This window comes from Lithobates pipiens, unplaced genomic scaffold (assembly GCF_037356315.1).
Source record: "Lithobates pipiens isolate NorthernLeopardFrog02 unplaced genomic scaffold, aLitPip1_a1.2 Scaffold_18, whole genome shotgun sequence".
In the NCBI taxonomy this organism is placed as follows: domain Eukaryota; kingdom Metazoa; phylum Chordata; class Amphibia; order Anura; family Ranidae; genus Lithobates; species Lithobates pipiens.
The window spans coordinates 406,146,083-406,172,137 of NW_027507758.1; the positions used below are offsets into that span (position 1 = coordinate 406,146,083).

The following is a 26,055-nucleotide window of genomic DNA, read 5'->3' on the forward strand; positions in this document are numbered from 1 at the left end:
ACGTTTTTTTCTTTGCAAAGACATGCAAATAAAACTCAGTTTGCTCCTCTTTTTGAGGGACATGGCAAATCACTTTACCATTTAGTAGGTTTTCCAGGGACTCTAGAAAGGCCTTTGCCTGATCTTCATCCTTTGGTAGGATGGTTACAAGGTACTTGGTTGGGGGGCAGGTGGAAAATTCGATTGCGTAGCCCTCCGCTATGGTGCGGCGGATACATTTGTTTCCTGTTGCTTTCATCCACTGGTGGGCAAAAGCTGCGAGTTTGTCCCCCGCCTGAAGACCGTCATTGTTTTTTGTTCTTTGGGTTAGGAGGCTTGAGGATGAATTCACCCTTGACTTTTTTTGTTTTGCTGTCCCCAGCATTTCTTTGCTCTCGGCTTGTTGAATTTTTTGAATTGCCGAAAGGGTGCCTTCCCTGTTTTTTTTGGTTTGGGGGAACCCCTTGTTTTTTGCTGTGGTCCTGTCTAGCACTGTTTCTAGGTCAGGCCGAATAGCCGATCTCCTGTGAATGGGATTCCGCATAGTCTGTTCTTGGAAGGAATATCACCTTCCCATGACTTCAGCCACAGGGCTTTTGGGCTGAGTGAACTAGAGCTGTGGCCCTTGAAGATACTCTCACGGTTTTAGCCGAGGTGTCCGCTAGAAAAGCTGCCACTCTGGTCAGTGTGGGGATGGTTCTTATTAATTCTTCTCTTGGTGTGTCACTTTCCAGTAATTCTTGTAGCTGGGTCACCAAAATTAGTAAGGTGCGGGCTGTACAGGTGGAAGCTATTGCTGGATTCAGGTTTGCCGCCCCTGCTTCCCAGACACTCTTCAGGAGGGCTTCTATCTTCTTGTACATGGGGTCACTTAAGGTACCCGCATCGTCAAAGGCCAAGTATGATTTGTTTGTGACTCTTGCTAAAGAAGCATCCACTTAGGGGCATATAGCCCAGGTTTTTGTATTTGTCTCTGGGAATGGATATCGGCGTTTAATCGCTGCTGGTATGAAGAGTTTTTTCACTGGTTCTTCCCACTATTTTTTGACAATGTCTTTAAGAGTTTGGCGTACAGGAAACATTCTAGGTTTCTTGGGCTGCAGTCCTTTATACATTGTCATGTAGGGTAAGCTCTGCATCTTTTTGCTCTTTGATGCCCAGCGTGTCGGCTATAGCTTTTAGAAGACTGTCCATATCTTCTGAGGGAAATAAGTTGCCCTCTGATGCCGGATCTTCCTACTCAGAGTCTGAGCATAGGCCTTCCTCAGATTCATTAGAATCTTCCTCTTGCTCTTTCCACTCTACCTGCTCCCTGCTACCCGAAAGGACGCATGTCCAGCTGGTAGATGGGGTACTGGTTTGACTGGCACTTGCCGGTGTCTCCAACTTCTCAACTGCTGAGCGTAGTGGTGCAATGGTGCACTTTATTTCTTTTTTGAAAGAGCTGAGCAGGTCTTTAAAAGGGTAACTTTTAAGATTCTTTGGCCACAATCTCATCTATGCATTTTTGGCATAAACCTTTTTTCCAGTCAAGAGGAAAACGGTGGCCGCAAGAAGCGCATGCTTTGTTGCTGCTTTTCTTTCCTCTGGGGTTCTTGCCTGAAATCAAGCACAAAAGGTCCTGTGAGGTAGGAGGTTGCCAAACTGCATGTAAATAGACAAGTTTATAGTAAAGAAAAGACAGAGGTGACTCCAGAGTACTCTGGCTTACCTTGGAGCTGTCCTGGCTTGCAGGAGCTGCAGGGCAGGGTGGAGAAGCGTCACACATGGTCAGCCACCAGGGTGCTCTGCTTAGAGGGATCTTTTTAACTGTTTCCTGCGTGAGCTCCGTCCCCGCCCCCAGCCGACCCTGTACAGGATGTGGACATGCCGCTCCTGCTGGTGTCCTCCTTCCTGGATTTCCATTAGGGAGTGGGACTTCCGCTGATTTGTCCCTTTTCTCTTTTTTTCCCTTTAAATCCACGCCGCCCAGAAATGACGTCACCGGAAGTGCCACACTCTATTGTTTCCTTAGATGTCTTTCAGCCTTCCTAAAAATGGTAGACCGGAAATTACATTTACAGCGTCTGCGCCATCTTGGTGCACCCTGTGGGGCCTCCGTGTGGGAGATGAGCCAAGAAAGACTGCGGAGTGCAGCGGTTGTCGTTCGTGGTGGTGCGGCGGCAGGCGGGCGGACAAGTGGGAGACAGTGCTGTGTAGCGATCAGGTGGGCTAGCAGCAGACAAGTGCCTCCACCAGCCAAAAGAAGGGAAACCGGGGGAGAATGCCAGTGCATGTGTTCCAGCTTGGGGAGGGGTGGTTGCAGACCCCTCTGTAGGGGTGAAATCTCAGGCAGAGTGATTTTCTCAAATTGCTGCCCCTGTTCGCCCTCCCAAGGCCCACTGGGCTGGATGGGATGCTAGACAGGGAGTCTCCTACAACAAGCACAGAAACTTGGAAAATAATAAACGTTTTGCAGCTCATGTGGTCCGGAGGAAACACAAAGCAAGCTTTAGTTTACTGAGAGTTCCTTTGGTGCTTTAAAATAACTGAGGCATGCGGGTAAGGCTAACAAAATTTATAATAGTGGACTAATGTGTTTCCTGTTTCAGGGAGGAAGAGCCCATCTCTCGGATGCTGCCCTGGAAGACTATTCGAGGAAAAAATAAAAAAAAAATAAAAGAAAGCGCAGAAACTTTTTTGAAGACTGTCGTAGATTTGTCCCAAGGGAGGAAAAACACTCACCTGGACGCATCCAGGGTCAGGTCTAATTATTCCAATCATTGGGTTGGGATAAAAAGGCCATCTTAACTTCTGTAAATTTCATAGTTTCATAGTTAGTAAGGTTGAATAAAGACACAAGTCCATCCAGTTCAACCTGAGTGAGAGTGTCTTATCCCTGTACATTGCACACTCATGCTGGTCCCTACCCTCAAGGAGCCCACAATCCAAGGTCCCCATTCATATACTAGGGCCAATTTTGGACAGAAGCCAATTAACCTACCTGCATGTCTTTGGAGTGTGGGAGGAAACCGGAGTATCCGGAGGAAACCCACGCAGGCACAAGGAGAACATGCAAACTCCAGGCAGGTAGTGTCGTGGTTGGGATTTGAACCAGCGACCCTTTTTACTGCTAGGTGACAGTGCTAACCACTACACCACTGTGCCGCCCTAAATTTAGATAAAAAAAAAAAAAAAAAAAAAAAAAACTTCTACATGGGATATTGGACTCCAGCAAAGAAGCAGACTGCTCCCTCCAAAAGTAAGTTGTCCAGGTATCCCATACAAGGAATAGCCCTGGGATACAGTAGCCCCATAACCAGGTCCTAACCCCTGGTGTACTATTTGAGAGCGGTGGACAGGGTCACAAACTTAAAGATGCAATCCTTCCCTACAACTGCAAAACTTGATGGGAAGTAAAAAATACGCCAAATCCACAAATGTAAGGAGGCTCACTGTTAAAGAGAGGTCTTCACAGACTGAACCAATTGCATTTGGAATCTCCATGCCTATTGGAAAAAAAAATCAGATATCCAAGATGGGATGAACATCACTGTATGGGTTCGGAACTGTGAAAAAGGTCCGAGTAGAAAAACCGCAAAACCTCTGGAACTGGAATGATCACTCCTTGAGATGGAAGGTGATCAAGAGCTTGCAAGAAGGCAATTTTCTTTGTGGATTCCGAGAAACATTTGAATGCATAATGCATTGAGGGGAGAGCTATGCAATTCTAAGCCTTGGGCTTAGTGGGCTTTGGTGTCCATGGTTTCTTACAAAACTAGGACGGGGGTTTGGGCTCAGAGTCCGAGGCAGGAGATTGGGGAAAAGCAATGTTTTTTCTAAATAGAAGATGTGGCAAGTTTTTTGAACCGTAGACGAATGCAGGCCATACACGGTCGAATTTCGAACGAATTTTCTTTTCAAAATCCGAAAATTCGTTTTTTCTGTGATCCGATGATGCCACTATTGATTTTCGAAATTCGGCCGACCAAGCCTTCAATTTCACCTCATGTTGCTACAGAAAATAATTTTCTTGGCTGGGAATCTTCTTTTCTCTCCGTACATTTTCTTTTATCTCCGTACATTTTCTTTTATCTCCGTACATTTTCTTTTCTTATTACGTTTCTCGTACGATTCTCCCATCATTGATTAGAAAATCGTTTGTTTTTCTAAAAATTTCCAACATGTCCGATTCCTCAAATTTTATTTCCGCACGAAAATCGGCTGTTGCTGCAGCCCACTAATGGTGCGAAATTCATACGAAAATTCTTAGATACGATTTTCGAAAGAAAATTCTTTCGAAATTCGAACCGTGTATGGCCGGCATTACTCTTTTATTGTAGGCTTACTGACATCCAAGCAAGATCAAGCAAACATCCCCCTTGAAAAAGTTTCTTGCAGGGCAATTCTGCCGAAATCTGCTTCAGACATAGGATGCTGTTCATGTGTACATATAAGCCCTCAAGTCCTGTAATGCGTCCCCTGAGAAGAATCCCTCTCTTATCACGCAACAAGCCAAGACTCTAAGCCCTTGTACACACGGTCGGACATTCCGATGGACAATGTCCGATAGGACCGTGTTGTCGGATAATTACGACAGTGTGTGGGCTCCATCGGACTGTTTCTGTCGGAATATCCGACGGACCAAGTTTTCCAGCTGGGCTATAAAATTTTCCGACAACATGATCCGATCAGACTGTCCGATCATGTGTAGAGAATTCCGATCGGACAAAGTGCCACGCATGCTCAGATCAAAATTCCTAGACCAAAGCAATTGGCTACTAGCCTGAACGTAGTCCCGTCCCAACGAAATAATGTCATCACGTTAAGTACGATCGGATTTTCTGACAACTTTGTCCAACTTTGTGTATGCAACAGTTTCAGACAAAATCCGTCGGATTTGGTTGTTGGAATGTCCGACCGTGTGTACAAGGGCTAAGGCTGTGAAATGTACCAATAGCCTCAAATGCAGGTTGTAATGCTGCACCCAACAGCGTGTCTAGGATAAAGCCACCAGACATGTTTCCGAGGTATCCTTAGATAATGAGATCTTGTCCACTTGGCACATGATGGTCTTAATGATATAAGACACTGCCAGACCCACCAAACTATTTCATAGTGAACTTAAATTCCATAGGGTACTGCTGAGTGGACCTTTTTGGCGAAATTATTAACTTGCTGGGGGTCAGGTCAGTCTGAACAAAACATCCCTTAAATGAGGATGTGTAGGGAAGGATTGGAGATGCTTTAGTAGACATAATGCTCTGCTGTGACCTGTAGTCTCACCAGTCAACCTGTAGTCCCCCATCATTGGTCTGCTGGGACCTGTAATCCCAGCTAGGAACTACTAAAGCTGCTGCTTATTGTTGGGCCCCAAAATGGCTCTTGCCTGAGCGCTCTGCTCCCCTCGTGAAGTCACCAGCCATTCTGCACATGTGTTGGTCTCGGTTCAGTCTCAAGTGAATGCAGGGAGCCGAGAAAAAAAAAAAAAAAAAAAAAAAAACACAAACACAAACCACAAGCTTTGCAACCGGCAACCTTATAGGCCATCCGTTCGTCATCCAGGTACCATTCCTCGGAGCGATGACAAGCTGCAGGATATGGATCCATTACAAGCTAGTCTCCTAATCCCAGATGGAACGATTGAGAAGCTAGTTATTTTCTAGCAAAGAGGTGACCATTACCTTCAGCTAGCAAAAAAAATGAAGCCTTCCCTAATGGGGAGAGTTTATGTCTGGGACTGAACTTTCTGCCTTGTTTTTCTTTTGCCAGCATCTAATCTCCTGAAGACAGCATAGCCCTATTGGCATAGAAAATAAAAAGACTCCTTAAGTCCCGTGATGTACGATAGAAAAAAAATAATACATATTTGCTTCAGCATTCCATTTTAATATCTTTCATTCTGTATATTTAATAGGTCTTCTAAATGTATTCACCATAAATATCTTGCAATAGATCCTGAGAACCACATTTACATTGGTTTCCTGTATGTCTGTTATCACATTTCAATCTGAATATCTCAGTTTGTAGCCACACATGGAGAAGCAGTGTGATGTGAGAATACAAATGTAGGTTATTAAGAACACTGGTTATTTTACATTACTCTCTCACATCTTCACACCTACCTCCAAAGTGTCCTGCCCATGCCCACCTCTTTTTCTGCTTGTTCCTGTGCTTTAGCCTCCCAAACAACAAGAGGCAGTACATTAGCTTTACATATTTGGCTCTCTCTCTCCTCATACACAAGTAACATTTTGCTTGATTTAAATTTTTGGAACTTTTGCTTGATTTCCTAATCATTAGGTGATTTTTTTTTTTGACCATAATAACAGGAGAATACGAAGGAGCAGAATGGAAAAATTGTTCTTGAACAAATGAATTTTACCAAAAAAAAATTTCTAGGAGGCATTCTGTAAACAGTGTATTGCTGAATTGAACTGTACAGAAATATAGATTAAGAAGGAAAGGTAATTTTTAATGAAATTAAAATTGCAATATGGCGTGTGTTTCAATTATATATGCTATGTTTTTTAATTTGCCATTTTTTCCCATGAAGGTGGAGTTACCCTTTAAAAAAAGGCTAAAAATAAGTGTTACACCCAAGCACTTAAACCCCCCTCTCAACCCAAATTGTTTAACCCATTCCCATGTAAACACAAAAAAAATGCACCTGTCGGGGGCTCCTACATACAAAAATATTGCTTCCAATAAACATGCTAAATATCGTTGTGCATGTCAGAGTGAGAACAATGATTCTAGGGCCATTATTCAGGATTAACTCTAAAAAGATGACCTGCAAGAATTTTTAGAACGTGGCCTATTGAAAATATAGGGTACTGAAGTTCACGGTCATTTTGCAGGTGCACATAAATGTAAAGCTTGACGTGGGTATCTACTTAGTGTAATCTCATCTTTTATGTTACCAGAAAACTAGGTATTGTATTACATCTGTGTCTCCTAACATTAACTTTAGTGTATTTTTTTTTCCTACTGAAATTTTGCTCAATAAACACGTGAAAATAGCCTGACATAAATTTGAACTACCCCCATTTTCTTCCACATGGTGTTTGCTATCTGAAAATATAGACTGGTTGGGAGTTTAACCAATCTTCAGGCCTAAAATAATTGTTTAATGTGAAAAAAAAAAAAAAATAACCCACCACACGCACAAAAAGAAAACCTGTGGCAGCAAAATGGTTCAAATTCCTTTGGGTGCATGCTCAGTAATCCAAAGGACCATGGCTCACAGCAATTATTTTAAAGTTCCCTGGGGTCTATAAGTTTAGAAAAAGGGCCGGGGACAGAGAGGGGACTATTTAAGCATTTCGGGAGCAGGCAAAGTAATTCTTTGTGCCGCGACTCCCAACAATTAAAGTTCCAGCCTATTCTTTATCAATCTTTTCAGGCAGGCCGGAGTTTTAATTTAATTTGTCGGAGGCTGCAGCACTATGGGACAGCAACAGAAAACTGGCATCCATCTAACATTCACATGGCATATAAAAACCCAAGACACAGCTTACCAATTTCTCGGTTCAGAATTTTTTCTTCCCTATTTCCTACAGGCTCAATTACTTTAAGAAAAGGCTGAAACAGCCGAAGGTCACATAGGCGTCGCGTTTCATCAAAGAATTCCTCTCTTTCTGCCTCTTGTGTAACGCTGACAAAAATATAGGACGACTCATCTTGAAGTAGATGGTGAAGAGGATATTTCCGAGCTTCTTTAAATAATTCATGTTTAATGTTCACAAGAGTAGCTTCTCGAATGCATTCTAAAGTCACCATCATACTATTTGGTAATAAACAGTCCACCAGTATTCTGGGGGGCATCAAGTGGATCCCCCATAACTCTCCAGAAGACGGCCTTGGCGGCATGATTACTACACTTGGTTATCTTCACTCAAGAGCACAGCTAGCGTAGCATTTGTCCTGCTTTGAGGCACCTAAAAAGACAAGAAATGTGAATTGCATGCCATGGAAATCTAAAGCCTTAGTCAGTCAAAGCAATGCCAGATTTTCTGTGCACCATGATGATGCTTGAAGTGGACTTGAGATGAGATTAAAATTTCTCGATGGGGCTTTTCAGGTGTTGAAATTGCAGCTTCATACAGATGTAAACAAAAGGTCAGATACCCTTAGTCAAATATGTCTTGCCTTAAAGCAGGGGTCTCAAACTGGTGGCTCTCCAGCTGTTGTAGTTTTGCAAGTCCCATGAGGCATTGCAAAGCTGACAGCTGCAAGCATGACTCCCATAGGCAGAGGCATGATGGGACTTGTAGTTTTGCAACAGCTGGAGGGCCGCCAGTTTGAGACCCCTGCCTTAAATTGTTACTAAACCCAGAACCTGCATTCACTATATCTAATCTACCACAGTACACAGAACATGGAAATGCAATAGTTTTAGTAAATATAAATGCCTAAATACCTTTTCTCATCAGCTGGATATTGCAATCTTGTGGCTTGTATCAGTGTGTGCTGATAGCTTATAGGAGGAGTTTTCGTTTCATCCTAGAATTGTTCTATCAGACTTCAAGCCCCCTGATCCTCTGTCTGGACAGTGCCGATTGGCCCTGTGCTAGTGGTAAGATGTGGGAAGCTCATAGAGACTTATCCAAAGCGACTTGGAGCTGTGATAGCCACAAAAGTTGACTCTACAAAGTGTTGACTTCAAGGGGGTGAATAGTTACGTACATTGACTTTTTCTGTTATTGCGTCCTATTTGTTGTTTGCTTCACGGTATAAAAAAAAATAATAAAAAAATAAAAATAAAACCCCATCTTCAAAAGTTTACATGTTCTGTAAATTAAATGATGCAAATCCTCAAACAATCCATGTTAATTCCAGGTTGTGAGGCAACAAAAAACACGAAAAATGCCAAAGGGATGAATACTTTTGCAAGGCACTGTATATGTTAACTTACATATAAAAGCCCCCAATGTGTAGATATTCAAAAGCTCTGGGAATGCTGTGCCACTATCTTGGATGTGACATCAGCAGCCCCAACAGACTCCCTTGTTACTCAAGTGACACGCTGTAGTATTTTCCTTTACTTCTTTCCTGTTAGTTATATAAAGGTTTATGTATGGAGAAGGGGGGGGGGGGGTCAAAGAAGCCGTCAGCACAGTGAGTAGACACTGGCAAAAGAGGAGAGGGCTGTGGAAGAAGAGTGTTGCTCAAAGACTGCCTTACATGACTCAAAATTACAACTGCTTGTTGCTCAATTGGTCCATCCAACCTTATTCAGATTAAATCCTTTTTTTTGGGGGGGGGGGGGTTAAAGAAAAAAAAAAAAGGATGTTTAAAGTAGGTTATACAGCACAGTACTTGTGCATTTTGGCCCCTCTATCACCTGAAATACCTGGCTTATCCTGCCAGTTTCTACCCTCCCCTCTATACACTGACCACAATATATCAGGGCTGCTGAGTCCTGACACCGTTGTCAGTGTAGTGCCTCCGTTATACGCTGCCATCTGCAGCTCTCCTGTGTCTCCCTCTGTCCTCCTCCTACCCTCCCTACCAGTCATCTCTCACCATTGCTGATCTGCTCCTCTCCCCACTGTTTTAAAGTACTGGGTGGCCACAAGAGCCCCATATAACACAACTGCGCACCCAGAAGTGCCCGGAACATCCCACATCACTACACAGGCTGGAGAGGAGAAGGAGGAGAAGGAGAAGAAGGATTCGAACTTACAAATTTGACTTAAGATCAAAACTACAGTCCCTACCTATGTTCGAAACCCGAGAACCACCTGTATGTGGGATAAGGGAAAACCTTAACCAACCTAGCTGGTTTGTGCGTATCAAATGGGACAGGCACTTCGTCACCCACCCTGGCAGAGTCCTTAATTTTAACCATCTATCGCATGGAAGTTATCAGTATGGACACCATCACTTTCTCCTGTGTGGCTACAGAGGTCTGAGGAATTCGGGGGATGCAGCAGCAGAGCCTGCTCGGGACTCAAGAACCATTGAAGATGAAAGCAATAGCAGGGGGCGTTTCCCATTTGCATTGCACCCAAACACTGCCTGCACCCAGGAGATAAATGACTCCAGTAACACCACAGCGATTCATGGGGAAGAGGACCCTGAGGAACCCACCGCAACCAGAAGGGGATTCCATATGCAACCAAGCCAGGGGAGGCACTTCTGCAGAGTAGGACACCCTAGTGAGGGGGAACAACAAACCCACCCACCAGCAGAGAGGGAGGTAAACCAGAAAGGACTCACCACCCGACAAAGTGCCAAAAGGAAGCATTGTGCTGCTGTAAATGGGTGCCACTTGAGATGGATGCCACTCATGAGAAAGAGCCTGCTATATCCTCCAGTGGACGAGTCCCAGAGGGATTTGCCTGACAAGTCATGTGTCAAGGACCACCCAGCACACCTGAGAATCAGGTCTCAGGCAAGATGGCTAAAAGAAAATGGCATCCATGTATATCCCCAGCCAGGTCCCATACATGTTTATGGGAATGATCTACCACAAAATGGCCATCCAACCTGTACTAAAAAACAACCACCGTGGCTCCAGGAAAATGCCCACTGACCAATGCAGTATACATGTCAGCTGTCATGTGGCTTACTAGACTTCAGGAGATGGGAAAAAAAAAAAAACACACACAGGACCCCAAGAGTGACAGAGTAAGCCACGCACCTAAGTATACTAGGGGGACAAAGGCTGCCAGGCATTAACACGTGGAAGAGACAAGAGGAGGAAGCTCTGTGTGGGAGGACAAGCGATAATGTGAGCTAGGGAAGTTCAGTCAGGGAGGACAGGAGGGCCACCAGAGGCTAAGGGGAGAAGGGGACCCCACAGGACCAACAACTCCAGAGTACTCACGCATCACATCGCATCTGGGAAGGAAATTGGGGGGGGGGGCGGGGTGTGATGCAGGCTCCGCTGGACTGACTAGTAGATGCAAGTATGGCTCCTATGACAGATCCTCCTCTCCACCAAAGTGGGGGGGGGGGGCTGTCGGGCAGGGTAACAGTCACCGCCACCCATTCATATGTGTCCCACGAGATGTTTAACTCTCTGGCTGCCAAGGTCCAGGATGGGGCTGTCACAGCTGACCCAGCATGTAGCTAAAGGTCTGCATGGGCTCGTTGGTCAGACTGGGATGACCACTGGACCTAGATTATCCAGCCCGGCTACTGATCGAAGTCCTCCACAGGAAGAAATCCCAGATAAAAAGAAAAAAGGGGAAAAAGGCTATGGAACCACAGTTCCAGCAGGAAACTAGGTGCTTACTCCTGTAAGCTCAGCAGAAAAACTGGATTGCCTATAGAAGAGAAGGGATTTTATACCAGAGGGGATTACTCGTCACGCTGTGTTCTTTTCTGCCTAGTGTCCTACTCCTGTAGGTGGCGCTATAAAACCCCATGGTCAAGAATCAGAAGACCTGTGTCCATCAACGATTGCAAGAGAAATCCGGTTTGCAAAATACCATACTGCATTCTCTACTAAAGGGTTTTTTTTTTTTCTTTTTCTTTTCTTTCTTTTAAGTGGAAAAGTGTCATTATTGTATTTTTTTTACTTATATGATGGTTTTTCAATTGTAATAAAATAATGTTTTGAATTCACCGTGTGTCATTCCCTGAAAGGAACATTTAAAGTCCCACTATCTATGTCTCTCTCTGCTCCTGGTACTCTGGTTGACAGTACATAGACTGTTGATCAGACTATACTCTTATAGGGATGGTGCCCTCAGGGAAATTGATATAGGTTATCTGGCATCACCCCAAGTACTAATGGAATTGCGTGTACTTTATAAAGGCTTGTGTATCACATATTTTATATTTGCTTAGACTGTCATACAGGATCCTTTAGTTGTACTTTAAAATGGACAAGCCTCATGCAGCCTGAGCCTAGGATCAAATAGGGATTCATAACACCACACTTAAAGCGGGGTTCCATCCTAAAGTGGAACTTACGCTGATCGGAACCCTCCCCCCCCCTCCGGTGTCACAATTGGCACCTTACAGGGGGGAGGGGGGTGGAGATACCTGTCAAAGACAGGTATTTACACCCACTTCCGGGCATAAACTCCCGTGGGAGTCTATGTCATTTCCTGTCCTGCCGCGCTGTCTGCTGGGACACACACGGGTCCCAATGACAGCGCGGACAATTCCTATTGCGCTGCGCGACTCGCGCATGCGCAGTAGGGAACCAGGAAGTGAAGCCGATTCGCTTCACTTCCTGATTCCCTCACCTAGAATGGTGACGGCAGCAGCCGAGAGCCGAGCGATCGATCGGCCTTGGCATCGCTGGAACCCGGGACAGGTGTCCATTTATTAAAAGTCAGCAGCTGTAGTATTTATAGCTGCTGGCTTTTAATATTTTTTTTTTGGTGGATTCCCTCTTTAAGACCAGGTCAAGTTTTAGGGCATATTTTAGGGGTAAAGGTTAGGTGTTAAATAAATAAATAAAAAAAATAAGAAAAAAAAAAAATCTTCATTGGGAGAAATATGGTGGCTGCCATTGCAGACCTCCTGAAAGGACATGATGCCTGGTAGCCTCTTGTTTTAACATGTCCTGAGGACAAGTATGAAGAAAATCAGCATAGGGTCTGAACAGGTACAGTCGTGCTCAAGTGTTTGCATTGTTTGCATACCCTGGCAGAAATTGTGAAATTTTGGCATTTTGAAAATACGACTGATCATGGCAAAAAAAAAAAAAAAAAAAAATATAGGATTTTTGTACTCACCGTAAATCCTTTTCTCTGAAGTTCATTGACGGGCACAGCTCCAGTAATCTTGGCCGTAGGTTTATTACGCCACCATCAGGAGAGGACTAAGCAGAACATGCAATACATGTGAGAACAACAGAACTTTAAAGTTCCGCCAAGGGAGCGGTCCCTCTGGTAATAACCCCTCAGCCTGCTTCCTGCAGCTCAGTACATCAACAAGCAGTATAATGTAAACCAATAGGAGGGGAGGGTGCTGTGTCCGTCAGTGAACTTCAGAGAAAAGGATTTTATGGCGAGTACAAAAATCGAGGGACACAGCTCCAGTAATCTTGACCATAGGGATGTCCACAGGCAGTGTCATAACGAGGAGTGGGAACAGCAATATAACTTCACCCACAACTAGCGGTACTCCCTAACAGGGGAGTTACCATCTTAATTAAATGCATCAGAACTTGCGGCCAACAAATGCAACAGTGCATCAATACTCAAAATTAACTGTTTTTTTAAACAGAAGAAAGAGTGCAGAATTGCAACATTACACGGCTACCTGCAAAACTTTGCAGCCAAAACAGGCATCAGACGATGTGCTTATATCCACTTTGTAGAATTTGGTAAAAGTGTGAACGGACGACCAAGTTGCTGCCTTACACACTTAGGCGACTGATGCTTGATGTTGAAAGCCCAAGAGGTTCCAATTGCCCTGGTGGAATGGGCCGTGACAGGAAAGGGGGGCACCTGCCCCTTCAAGGCGTAAGCCTGGACCACAATCTGTCTGATCCACCTGGAAATGGTGGCCGACGAGACCGCCATCCCTTTTTTCGGACCAGCTACCAAAATGAACAGAGAGTCTGACTTCCGAAAGGGAGCCGTTGCAAACAAATATACCCTTAGAGCCCGGACCACATCCAGGGAATGAAGGACCACCTCTTTAGGATGTGTCGGTTTAGGACACAGTGATGGTAACACAATGTCTTCACTGCGCCATTCACTTACAGGTGTCTGCATCCAGTATCAGCTCCCAGGTGTCCTGAGCTAAAAAATGTGCCATTCTGAGCAGCAGGGACCAGCGCTGAGGATAAAAAGAGTGGAGAGTGCAAAATGCATGGAAACCAATTGGCCTCCACATTTTATTGTCAAATCCTTATTGAACAAGCTGAAGTTAGAATCTGTTTGGCTAACATGAACAGCGGCATCAGATGATGAGTGCCAGTTTTAGTAAATCCACCCCACTATGTGATGTGCCCCATATGAATGTTGGCCAACTGAGGAGTTAAAAAAAAAAAAGTGACAAATACCTTCATCTGGACAGGATTCATCAGTAAAACTCACGTCTACTTTTATCAAGGGAAAAATAATCTGCTATTAAGCTCCTTTCAAACATGTTTGATATGTCACTGTCTGGGAGTAAACATATCTGCAGACAATACTGCTGTCTACGCTCCATAAATATCAGTGGTATATCCTCAGTTGCCTGTTTCCTCTCTTACAGGAAATAACAAGGCAAAGGAAAGCGTTCTACCTAGAGCCACAGCTTAAAAACAGCCCTAAAAACAAATCTCTGGGAAAATGTAAATATGGATTAATAAAACATATTTTATGTGCAAATTATTTTTATATGACTATCCAATATTAACGTGCTGGAAAACATCTAGACAATATTTAATGATTAAAACAAAGTGAACATGTTTATGTCAAACATTGGCAAATCTAGAGATCACTAGTATTACAGGATTAGCAGTCATACTATAAACAGGCATTGAACAGCTGACAAATCAACTCACATTTATTATGCCTTCGGGGAACAAAATATTATTTATACAACTATTTATCAAATGCATCCTGCACACATCACTCAGTAAATAGGCAGCGTGTTGGAACAGCCAAGGAGAAGAATCAAGGGGAAAACTTGACAAAGCCTACTGCTTTTTACACATACACAAACCAGGTTGTACAATCTGGCTACCCAAGTTAGAAAATGAAGGTGTCAGGCGATGGAGTGTGGTGTATGCATAGTCACTAAGCACTTAACCACTTGAAGACCAAGCCTTTTCTGGCACTTTTTGTTTACATGTAACAATCAGTTTTGTTTTCTAGAAAATTACTTAGGTCGGCTAGAAAATGACTTATGTTACATTATAAAAATGTTTAAAAGCAGGAGGCCCTACAGAAATAAATTGATGGGTTTTACCATTTATATTGTCACACGGTATTTGCGCAGCGGTTATTCAAACGCAATGTGTGGGACAATCGCTGTTTGCTTGTGTGTCAGACTGACGTGCAGGTTCGCCTTTGTATGCTAGCACAGGGGGACGGGGGGGCACTTTAAAAAATATGTTTCGGTATCGGTGCTGTTTTTTTTACATTTTTTAAATCACTTTTATTGCGGTCACAAGAAACGTAAACATCCCTTGTGACAGCAATAGGTACGTGACAGGTACACTTTATGGAGGGATCTGGAGTCAATCAGAAAATATGTTTCTAAGGAATCTCTTCAGAAAATATAAACGTTTGCCATTTAAGGGTGAGTTTACATGTACTGCAGCAACAGGCGTTTTATTGCATTGTAAAATGCCCGTCTCTGCAAGGACACCCCAGAAACAATTTTGAGTGCAAAAAAATGAAACAATGTGTTAATAAAAAAAAAAAAAAAAACACCCTGGCAGTGAAAGAGTTAAGAGAAATACATGTTAGTGTAGTGTGCTTTCAGTATCATGCTATCATTTTTTAATTCATTTTGGGGTGTTTCTAAGCTTTTTCTGTTAAAAAAATTGTTATTATTTGAACCAGCGCACTATCATTGATGTGCTGTTTAGTATACCATAACACCACGACTTACACAGTGCACCCAAGCACCACCTTCCCTCACATCACCTTCATACTTGCCAACAGTCCAGATTCTTACGGCTTCACCAATTTCAGATCCATGTCCCGGGAAGAATCACGGAAAATTGGCTTTGTTCCCGGGATGGCTGCACGCAGATTCCACCTGTGGCCTGACTTTTGAACTGCATATGCCCTGCACGGGCAAGCTTGGCTGTTTGGGCAAACGCAAGCTCAGCCGTGTGTAAGCTCAGCCCAGCTCAGCCGTGGGCAGACACAATGACACCATCATAGTGTCACCCTTAAAGAAGTGGAAAGAAGTGGGCATGCCCCCAGAAGACACCGGTGGAGCGGCCGGGCTGTGATTGGAGGAGTTCAGGATACAACAGGTGACAACACCCAGGACAGGACTGAAGGTGATAATCACCCTATCTTCTCTGTACACCTCCTCATCTCTTGTGGCACATCCTCACACTCTCTGACCCCATCTCTGTATCACGTCGGCAGTCTGACCATCTCTTGTATCTGTTTGATGGGATCTATCTAACTTTCTGTAATACTTATATTGCTATTGTGGTGTAGGATCTGGGCCTGCTGTCCCTCTCTCTTTCCTTCTCTCTCCTTCCCTCCCTCTTTTTTGTTCTCTCTCCCTCCATCTTTCTCCCCTTCTTTCTCCCTCCCTCCATCCCTTTTTTTTCCCCCTTCATTCCTCTTTCACCTCAGGCTATTTAACCACTCCCCCTTTAAGCCATGCCCAATAATTAGCGTAGTTTAAACTGTGCAGCATTTTTCCACTACAGATAGACCACCCCTACTAATGAAGCCTTACTTAAAATAATGTCCCTATTTTTAAGAATGTTGGCAACTATGCACCTTACAACTCTTGCACTGCAAATAACATTCTTGAATAAGCCCCACATCATTTCTGGAAGGCCAACAATTCCCATACAGCTATGAGGGGGATGAGTAGCCTCTGTGTGCACAGGCCAAAATGGTGGTCATAGGCATGAGCCTTCATCTTGGCTGCTGAATATGCTATACAGCCATAGTATGCAGAGGAGGTGGTGGAGTGGCTAAGCAAACAGTCATCATCCTTTTCTGTCATACAAGCCCAGACTAGCATGCAGCCCAACGCAGCTGCCAAAGCTGCATATTCTGGCTCAACAACTACTCCTGCTGTTGCCCCACCAACTGGCACGGAGGTGGCTGAATTATTTAAGCATAGCATCAGTCTTAGCCACTTGCTCCTAGAGGATGAGCAGCAGTTGTCAGTAATGTTCCACACAGTCGCAGCATACTGCCAAGTTAGCTCCAGTGATTTTGGGGCATGATTAGGTCTCTAACTGTACCTGGGTGCCCAATAGAGCAGATAAGGAAAGTGCAAGGAAGTGGCATGATCCCAATAAGACAGGAGGTTATCCAGGGGCAATTGTCAGGGAGCGGAAGGAGAAGCCAACCTGTTTTGCTCAATGACAGAGCTCCATGGATACAGGGCACAGTTGTTCCCTTGGCCCGTTCCCCAGACCTCAGCCATGTGGGCCTTTATCAGCATGTGTGCAAAAGACTACATGTCTTCCTCTCACCATGCAGTTCATTGGGAACAGCTACAGGTTGGAAAAAGAGCCTTACTCATCCTCCGCCTACTCGTTTGCGGTCTAGAATTACCCCCACTGTACACCATGACCTACCATCAATAGGGATGATGGTCTACCCTATGGCTTCTCCCTTGAAAGAAGCAACACAGAGTAGGAGCAAACATAGCCAGGAACCTTGCTCTGATGCTAGTACTACATAACCAGCTTTAGGATTTGCCAAATTTGACTGCCCTAAGCTGCTAAAATGAAACAGAAAATACACCTCCAGCCACCCAAGTGCTTGACCAAATTGCTGGCTTTACAATTCTTGCCTCTAGCTGGTGGATTCTGCCCCCTTTCACAAATTTACAAAATGTGCTGTATTGCAGAGGCAGGTTCCCGGCCATGATTTCTTCACCTGTAAGGCCATCACATGGAAGGCAAGGTTTCCACAGCATTGAACTATGTTGTCAGCAGAAAGGTCCACATGACATCTGACACGTGGTTTAGCAGTACAGGCAGAAATGCAAAATATAATTTACCGCCCACTAGGTGACTGTTGGCAGCTGGGAAGGGTGCACCTCACCACTGGAGCTTGCTTTGCTGCCCTGGGTCCTTACAGGTACCAGAGCTGTCACTCCATCTCCTCAATGCCCCCTTCTGCCAAAATGTCAAGTTTCTGTGATGTAAAAAAAATAAAAAATAAATTATAATAAATAATTTCAGAACTCTTTCCGCCTTTAATGTGACCTATAAACTGTACAACCAAGTTGAACAACAAACTGAAACCTTCTAGATGGAGGGAAGTAAAAATAAAAAAATAAAATAATATGGTTGCATAAGTGGGCAAACCCTTAACCGCTTAAAGACCGCCCACCACAGGGTGTCTCTATTGTGCAAAACAACATACCAGTGGGCGGGTATGCGCCCGATGCATGGAGGGGGATCCAATCCACGGGTCCGGCAGAACTGATGGCCACCTGCGATCGCTCCACAGAGCCATAAGAGAATCTGCCTATTTAAACAAGGCAGATCCCCTTTCTGACAGGGAAGCACACAGAGATCTTCTGTTCCTAGTAATCTGGAAGTGATATACTACATTACTGTAGATGCCACAGTGCTGCAGCTGGTTAGCCTAGGGGGCAGGAGCCACACTGGGGCTGATATCCTATCGGCTCCACAGGGGCAGGCTCAAATGTAGTCATAACCACGGCAAATTGAGCCAGGAATGGTGGAGTGCAACAATGGCATCAACTTGCTGTTCACCCTGTGGCAGGGAATGTTGCCGCACATGTCATGCATGGCACTCCTTGTTTCAAGTTACAATAGGGAAGTCACAGATGATGCTAGATGAAATATCTGGAGGATGCACTATCTAGGAACCTGTGAAATGCATTTCCAGTGGTGAGCAGGTTATTGTTTCATTGACAAGGTGTCACAGAGCCTCCTGTTGGTGAAAGGAGAGGTGCTAAAGTTGGGGGCCACCTGAGCAATGCCTTTATAAAATCTCTCAGTCCTTACCCAGGGCTGACTGATGCAACTACCCATCGGCAGCGTCTGCATCAGAGGGTGACTATCTGGCCAGAGCTTGCCCAGTACAGTATGCAAGTGAGCTCTTTTTATAAAGCAAGATGGAGGAATTAAATAGAACACCACATCCCAGTAAGAAGACTATTCAAAACAAACTGGAGGGGGAAAAGAGGCAACAAACCTTGGGACTTTTGAGATGTTAAATACGGAGATTGAAACTCACTAATAACAATTTTATTTAAAGAGGAGGGCCGTTTAAAAAAAAAAAAAAAAGTCAGAATCTGCAAACACTGCAGCTGCTGACTTAATAAACACACTTACCTGTCCAGGGCGCCCGCGATGTCGGCCGCCCAAAGCCGACCCGTCCCTCGGCTCTCGGGTCCCGGCGCCGCCATTTCCTCTAAGGGAAACAGGCAGTGGAGCCTTATGGCTTCACTGCCCGTTTCCTACTGCGCATGCGCGAGTCCCACAGCACTTTCTGAATGGGACGCGCTGTGTTCTGGAACACACAGTTCCCAGAACACAACGTGACCCATTACCCAGAAGACGCCGCGACGAGGAGAGAAGACAGAAGATCTCCACGGAGGAGGAAGAGGAAGATTAGGATTATGTGCCTAGCAACAGGCATTTCTGGTAAGTAAAAAAAAAAAAAAAAAATTTTTTTTTTTTTTTTTTTTTAGATTTTTTTGTAATTTTTAATATTTTTTTTGTTTTCAGGGTGGCCCTCCACTTTAATAAAGCTAAAAAACAAGAGAACAAAAATTCATCCATATAAAAAAGGAGATCACTTAATCTATACAGGCATATTTAGGCAAAGCACTAACATGTTTCACTCGACAGAGCTCTCTCAGGAGATTCTGGTGTGGCACTTTATATGCTATAGACAACAAAAAAATGTAAATAAGTATCTCATGTTAATATTGCATTAATACAATGACATGTGAAACATGCGTTTTGGCATCTATATTAAGTCAGGCTGTTGCCTCTCCAGATTTAGCTCCTTCCCCAATATCATTACCCAAAGACTACAAACCGAAATCTCGTACCTTTCCAACCCTGCAGGGTAATCCTAGCGTTTGGGCCTTCATCCAACAAGCAACTAATGAGATTCGTAAAATTAAATGGAAAGGATTGACCCAATCCAATTTAAACGCACGCCCAAAAAGAGGCATTCATTTCTCTGCAACAAGAGATGCGCCTAACCATATAACCCTCAGATAAAGGGGGGAAACTTGCAATGGATAATTTCAGTATGAGTCAATGGTTATGAGACTTTTGCAGAATCGTGAGTGGTATAGAAAAATACCAGAAAGTCATGTTAACTATACAGCGACTCGATACAGACAACTTTTCAGTTCAGCTTACCATTAGGGACTAAAACAAGAAGACGTGGGAATTTCTTAATGTTTCAGCCCCCAAAACTTCAACTCTATATGCCTTCCCCAAAATTTACAAAAACGCCACTAATCCACCAGGACACCCCATAGCTTCGGGTAATGGCTGTCTCACTGAAACCGCCAGTGAACTCATCAATGATTTCCTGAGGCCCCATGTGGAGGGCTTGGTGTCTTATTTGCAAGACACTAGTGACTTTTTTAGAACCCTTGATGGCATCACAGTCCCAGAGGGATCATGGCTGGTGGCTCCCAATGTTGAGGCCCTCTACAACTTCATCCCCCATGATTTGGGTGTTGGGGTTGTGGAGGGCTTCATTTCTGAAAATGATGAAGATCCTCAAACCTATAACAACAAGTTCATATTGGATTTACTTTGATTTATTTTAACCAATAACATTTTTCCTTCTGGACGCTCCCACTACCTCCAGATACAGGAGTGGCTATGGGGACCAAATGTGCTCCATCATATGCACACCTGTATATGGGGGGGGGGGGGGGGGGGGGGCGCGCAGCGGGATCTCTTTTTTTTTTAGAGAGGACATGCAGGCATTTTTTGAACAGATACCCATTTGAAGTACCAAAGAAATATTATCAGAACAATGGGATGTCTTTTGCACATATGGAACCTATATTCTTCCATCCATATTATTTATTGACTTAAAGCAGCTTTGGTGAGTATCAGTCTTTCATGCATCCATGCATTTCTATGCCCTATACTTAGATTTTTTCGTTTTTTATAATAATTGCATGTTCCTTAATATATATGGCAACATGCATGTTTCACATGTCATGTTATTTCACTTTTTTTGTTGTCTATAGTATATAAAAGTGCCACACCAGAATCTCCTGAGGAAGCTCTGTCGAGTGAAACATGTTGAGAGTGGTAGTGCTTTGCCTAAATATGCGATCTCTGACATGGATGGATTTTTTTTTCTCTTGTTATTTATCTTTATTAAATAAAATTACTGATTTTATATATTATTAGTGAATTTCAAACTCCGTATTAAACACCTCAAAAGTCCAGAGGTTTGTTACCTCTTTTCCCCCTCCAGTTTGTTTTGAATATGCAAGTCAGCTGTTGGGCTGCCCTGCAGGAAACGTGCTCTATAAAGCACAGATTTATTGTTGTGGAATCTTTATGACAAACAACACAGTGCATCTCTCTACAGACACTGAAGGCGAGCTGACATATTTGAAAATGAATCATTCCTGGATCAACAGCAACCAAGCCCCTTCTACCTGCCACTGCGGGTGTTCCGCCCACCGCTGCAAAAAATTAAAAGCCAGCAGCTACACATACTGTAGCTGCTGTCTTTTAATCATAGGACACTTACCTGTCCTGGAGTCCAGCAATGTCGGCACCGCAGCTGAAGTTTCCATCAGCTGTCAGGTGCATGCCGCCGCCATTGCGGGTAAAGGAACCCAGCAGTGTAGCCTTACGGCTTCACGCCCGGACAGCCTATTGTGCATGTGCGAGGCTTCGCTCCTCTCTCCGTGGCCCAGCAGCGGGAGGGGGGAGCTGAGTGGTGACATCATGGGCCACGGTCTGGACTCCCAGAAGTGGGAACAGAATACCTGTCAAAGAGGTATCTGCCCCCCGCCCCCCCCCCCCCCCGAAAGGTGCCAAATGTGGCATCTGAGGGGGGGGGGGGAATCAGCGGAAGTTCCACTTAGGGTGAAACTCTGCTTTAACATCTCATGCAATTGCTGAAGGGCTGCTACCATTACCTTAAAAAAAAATAGGGCCATAGCTGCACTTATGTGCAACAGTCATTTTAATGTGACACCACAAATTTTTCTGCAGCAGTGTAACTGTTGCAAAAGCTGTGAGATATTATATATATATATACACAACCACACACACACACACACACACACACACACACACGTATCTATTCTTTAAAAAAAAAAACTTTTTGCTATAATAAATATCCCACATTTAAAAAAATTAAAATAAAATTCCCACAGTTTAGGCTGATATGTATTCTGCTACATAATTGTTTTTGTTTTTTTACCCCAAAAAAAAAATATCGCAATAAGCGTATATTGATTGGTTTGCGCAAAGGTTATAGCGTCTACAAAATAGGGGATAGATAATGACATGACACATTTTTGGCACCATCGACAATTATATAGCGATTAGTGCTATAAAAATGCACTGATTACTGTATAAATGTCACTGGCAGGGAAGGGGTTAACACTAGGGGGCGATCAAGGGGTTAACTGTGTTCCCTAGGTGTGTTCTAACTGTAGGGGGATGGAACTGACTAGGGGAAGAGAGAGATCGGTGTTCATACTTAGTATGAAAACACGATCTGTCTCCTCTCCTCTGAAAGACCTGGGATTTGTGTGTTTACACACATACACACACTGATCCCGGTTCTCGCTCTGTCACGAGCGATCGTGGGTGCCCGGTGGCCATCGCCCCTCGTGGCCAAAAGGCGAAGCACCGTAAGGTAGAGCTGCACAATTAATCGTCAAGAATAGTTATCGCAATCTTGAATAAAGTCTTTCACCAATCTTTCTATGCAAAGAATTCTCTCTGCTCTTCTGAAGCCACAGCCCTCAAAAAAGAAAGGAAGATAAAAACTGAAGAATCAAAGCATTCTTTATCAGTTGAACTTAAGTATAAACATTGTAACAATTAGTCAATGGAATAGACTGTGTGTACGTGAAAAAAGTTTAACCACTTAAGGACCGCCGCATGGAGATGTACGTCGGCACAATGGCATCGGCAGGCTCAAGCACATACATGTACGTGCTTGCCTTCCAGCAGGTGGGGGGTCCGATCGGACCCCCTCCCGCTGGCTGTGGCGGTCCGTTTCGCTTCAGGAGCGATCCGGGATGAGGGGATGGCTGTTGGTTTCTGGCCATCCCCTCTCGATCGCTCCTGACGAATGAGAAGCTTCCTCCGCCTGTGTAGTGTAAACACAGGCAGGGAGGAACTGATGTCACTCTCCTCGGGGCGGTCTTTTTAAACCGGACTGCGAGGAGAGCAGAGATAGTAAGTGCACCAACACTACACTGACACGTAGGTACACAAATCACCCCCCAATCGCCCCCCAGCCCCCCCCCCCCCAGTCACAGTGTCACTGATTGCAGTGATCATTTATTTACTGATCACTGCATTTAGTGTCAGTTGTGACAGTAAAAAAAACGGTCAGGGCAGTAAGTGTTAGGTCCAGGGTAGCCCCCTACCCCCCCAATAAAGGTTTAACCCCCCGATTGCCCCTAGAGTTAACCTTTCACCCCCTTTTGCCAGTGTCACTAAGGCTGCTTTCACACTGGGGCGGGAGCAGCGTCGGCGGTAAAGCGCCGCTATTTTTAGCGGCGCTTTACCGTCGTTTTAGCGGCGGTGTGCGGGCGCTAGCGGGGTGGTTTTAACCCCCGCTAGCGGCCGAAAAGGGGTTAAACCCGCCTGCAAAGCGCCGCTGCAGCGGCACTTTGCCGGCGGTATTGCCGCGGTGTCCCATTGATTTCAATGGGTAGGAGCGGTATAGGAGCGGTGAATACACCGCTCCTTCACCGCTGCAAAGATGCGGCTAGCAGGACTTTTTTCACCGTCCTGCCAGCGCATCGCTCCAGTGTGAAAGTCCTCCGGCTTTCACACTGGAGTTAAAGGGGCCGTTTTTTTTCAGGCGTTACACAGGCGCTATTTTTAGCGCTGTAACGCCTGAATACCGCCCCAGTGTGAAAGCAGCCTAAGCGATCGTTTTTCTGATCGCTGCATTAGCGTCACTGGTGCCACTAGGTAGCTAGTTATTTTTTAGGTTCACCACCAGGTTTTTATAGCGTTAGGTACCCCCATATACTACCTAATAAAGGTTTTAACCCCCTGATTGCCCTTAGAGTTAACCCTTTCACCAACGATCACCGTATAAGTGTCACTGGTGACGCTGGTTAGCCAGTTAGTTATTTAGGTTCCCCGTCAGGTTTTTATATAGCGTCAGGAAGCCCCATATACTACCTAATAAAGATTTTAACCCCCTGATTGCCCCTAGTTAACCCTTTCACCAGTGATCACCGTATAAGTGTTACGGGTGACTCTGGTTAGTTAGTTTGCTTTTTATAGCATCAGGGCACCCACCATTTATTACCTAATAAAGGTTTAACCCCCTGATCACCCGGCGGGTGATATCAATTAGGTTTTAGGGTCAGGGTCTGCATCGCCCCAGGCAGCGCTAGGTTAGTGCCAGTACCGCTAACACCCACACGCAAAGCATAAACCTCCCGTAGTGGTATAGAATCTGAACAGATCAATATCTGATCAGATCTATACTAGCGTCCCCAGCAGTTTAGGGTTCCAAAAAAACGCATTGTTAGCGGGATCAGCCCAGATACCTGCTAGTACCTGTGTTTTGCCCCTCCGCCCAGCCCACCCAAGTGCAGTATCGATCGCTCACTGTCACTTACAAAACACTAAACACATAACTGCAGCGTTCGCAGAGTCAGACCTGATCCCTGCGATCGCTAACAGTTTTTTTTGGTAGCGTTTTATATTTAAATCCTGAAGGCGGTGCTTGGTTTTTCGGGGTCCCATACGCGGCTAGGCTCCCAAAAAGTCCCCCACGTGGTATTCTCGTACTCGGGAGAAGCAGCAGAATTTATTTTGGGGTGTAATTTCACTTATGCCCATAGCATGTGTGAGCAATATATCATTTAGTGACAACTTTGTGCAAAAAAAAAAAAAAAAGTTTGTAATATTCCCGCAACTTGTGGCAAAATATAAAATATTTCATGGACTCAAAATGCCTCTCAGTAAATAGCTTGGGGTGTCTACTTTCCAAAATAGGGTCATTTGGGGGGGGTTTTGTGCGATTTTGCCATTTTATGGCCTTCGAAACTGTGATGGGTAGTGAGAAGTGAAATAAAAAATGTGCACCCTTAGAAATCCTGAAGGCAGTGATTGGTTTTCGGGGTCCCGTACACGGCTAGGCTCCCAAAAAGTCCCACATATGGGGTATCCCCATACTCAGGAGAAGCAGCAGAATATATTTTGGGGTGCAATTCCACATATAACTATGGCATGTGTGAGCAATATATCATTTAGTGACAACCATTTGTAAACTTTTTTTTTTTGTGTGTCATTCAATCACTTGGGACAAAAAAATAAAAATAAAAAATATTCAATGGGCTCAACATGCCCCTCAGCAATTTCCTTAGGGTGTCTACTTTCCAAAATGGGGTCATTTGGGGGGGGGGGGGTTGTACTGCCCTGTCATTTTAGCACCTCAAGAAATGAGATAGGCAGTCATAAATTAAAAGCTGTGTAAATCCCAGAAAATGTACTCTAGTTTGTAGACGCTATAACATTTGCGCAAACCAATATACGCTTATTGACATTTTTTTTTACTAAAGACATGTGGCTGAATACATTTTGGCCTAAATGTATGACTAAATTTAGTTTATTCAATTTTTCCTATAACAAAAATTAGAAAATATAATTTTTTTCAAAATTTTCAGTCTTTTTCCTTTTATATCGTAAAAAATTTAAATCGCAGAGGCAATCAAATACCATCAAAAGAAAGCTCTATTTGTGGGAAGAAAAGGACGCAAATTTCGTTTGGGTACAACAGTGCATGACCGCGCAATTACCAGTTAAAGCAGTGCAGTGCGAAATTGTAAAAAGACCTCTGGTCCTTAGGCTGACAATTGGTCCGGGGCTTAAGTGGTTAAACACTAAACCTTTTTCTGACATTTGTTGGTTTCAAGTTAAAAATCTTTTTTTTTTTTTTTTGCTAGAAAATGACTTGGAACCCCCAAACATTATATATTTTTTTAGTAGACACCCTTGAGAATAAAATGGCAGTTGTTGCAATATTTTAGGTCATGCTGTATTTGCACATCGGTCTTCCAAATGCAATTTTTTTTTTTTTATTACTTTAATGAATAAAAAAAAATTAAAAAAATAACCAGTAAAGTTAGCCCAATTTTTGTATAATGTAAAAGATTTTACGTTGCGAGAATCGTGATCTTTTTATTCCAAGCAAAAAAAAAAATAAAAAAATTGCGATTCTAATTTTGGCCGGAATCGCGCAGCTCTACCGCAAGGTAATGTCGTTTCACCCAACCGTGCCATTCTGCCGCAGTAAA

The 26,055-nt window shown here is 44.1% G+C and overlaps 1 protein-coding gene across 1 annotated transcript in view; it reads right to left on the minus strand.

Annotated features, from left to right (window-relative positions):
• Positions 1 to 26,055, minus strand: part of PIK3CA (phosphatidylinositol-4,5-bisphosphate 3-kinase catalytic subunit alpha) — a 163,561-nt gene that overhangs the window by 133,050 nt on the left and 4,456 nt on the right. The window contains exon 2 of the mRNA XM_077487936.1: positions 7,479 to 7,898. Within this exon, the coding sequence (XP_077344062.1) occupies positions 7,479 to 7,830 (352 nt within the window). The 5' untranslated portion in view covers positions 7,831 to 7,898. The remainder of the gene's footprint in view (positions 1 to 7,478; positions 7,899 to 26,055) is intronic.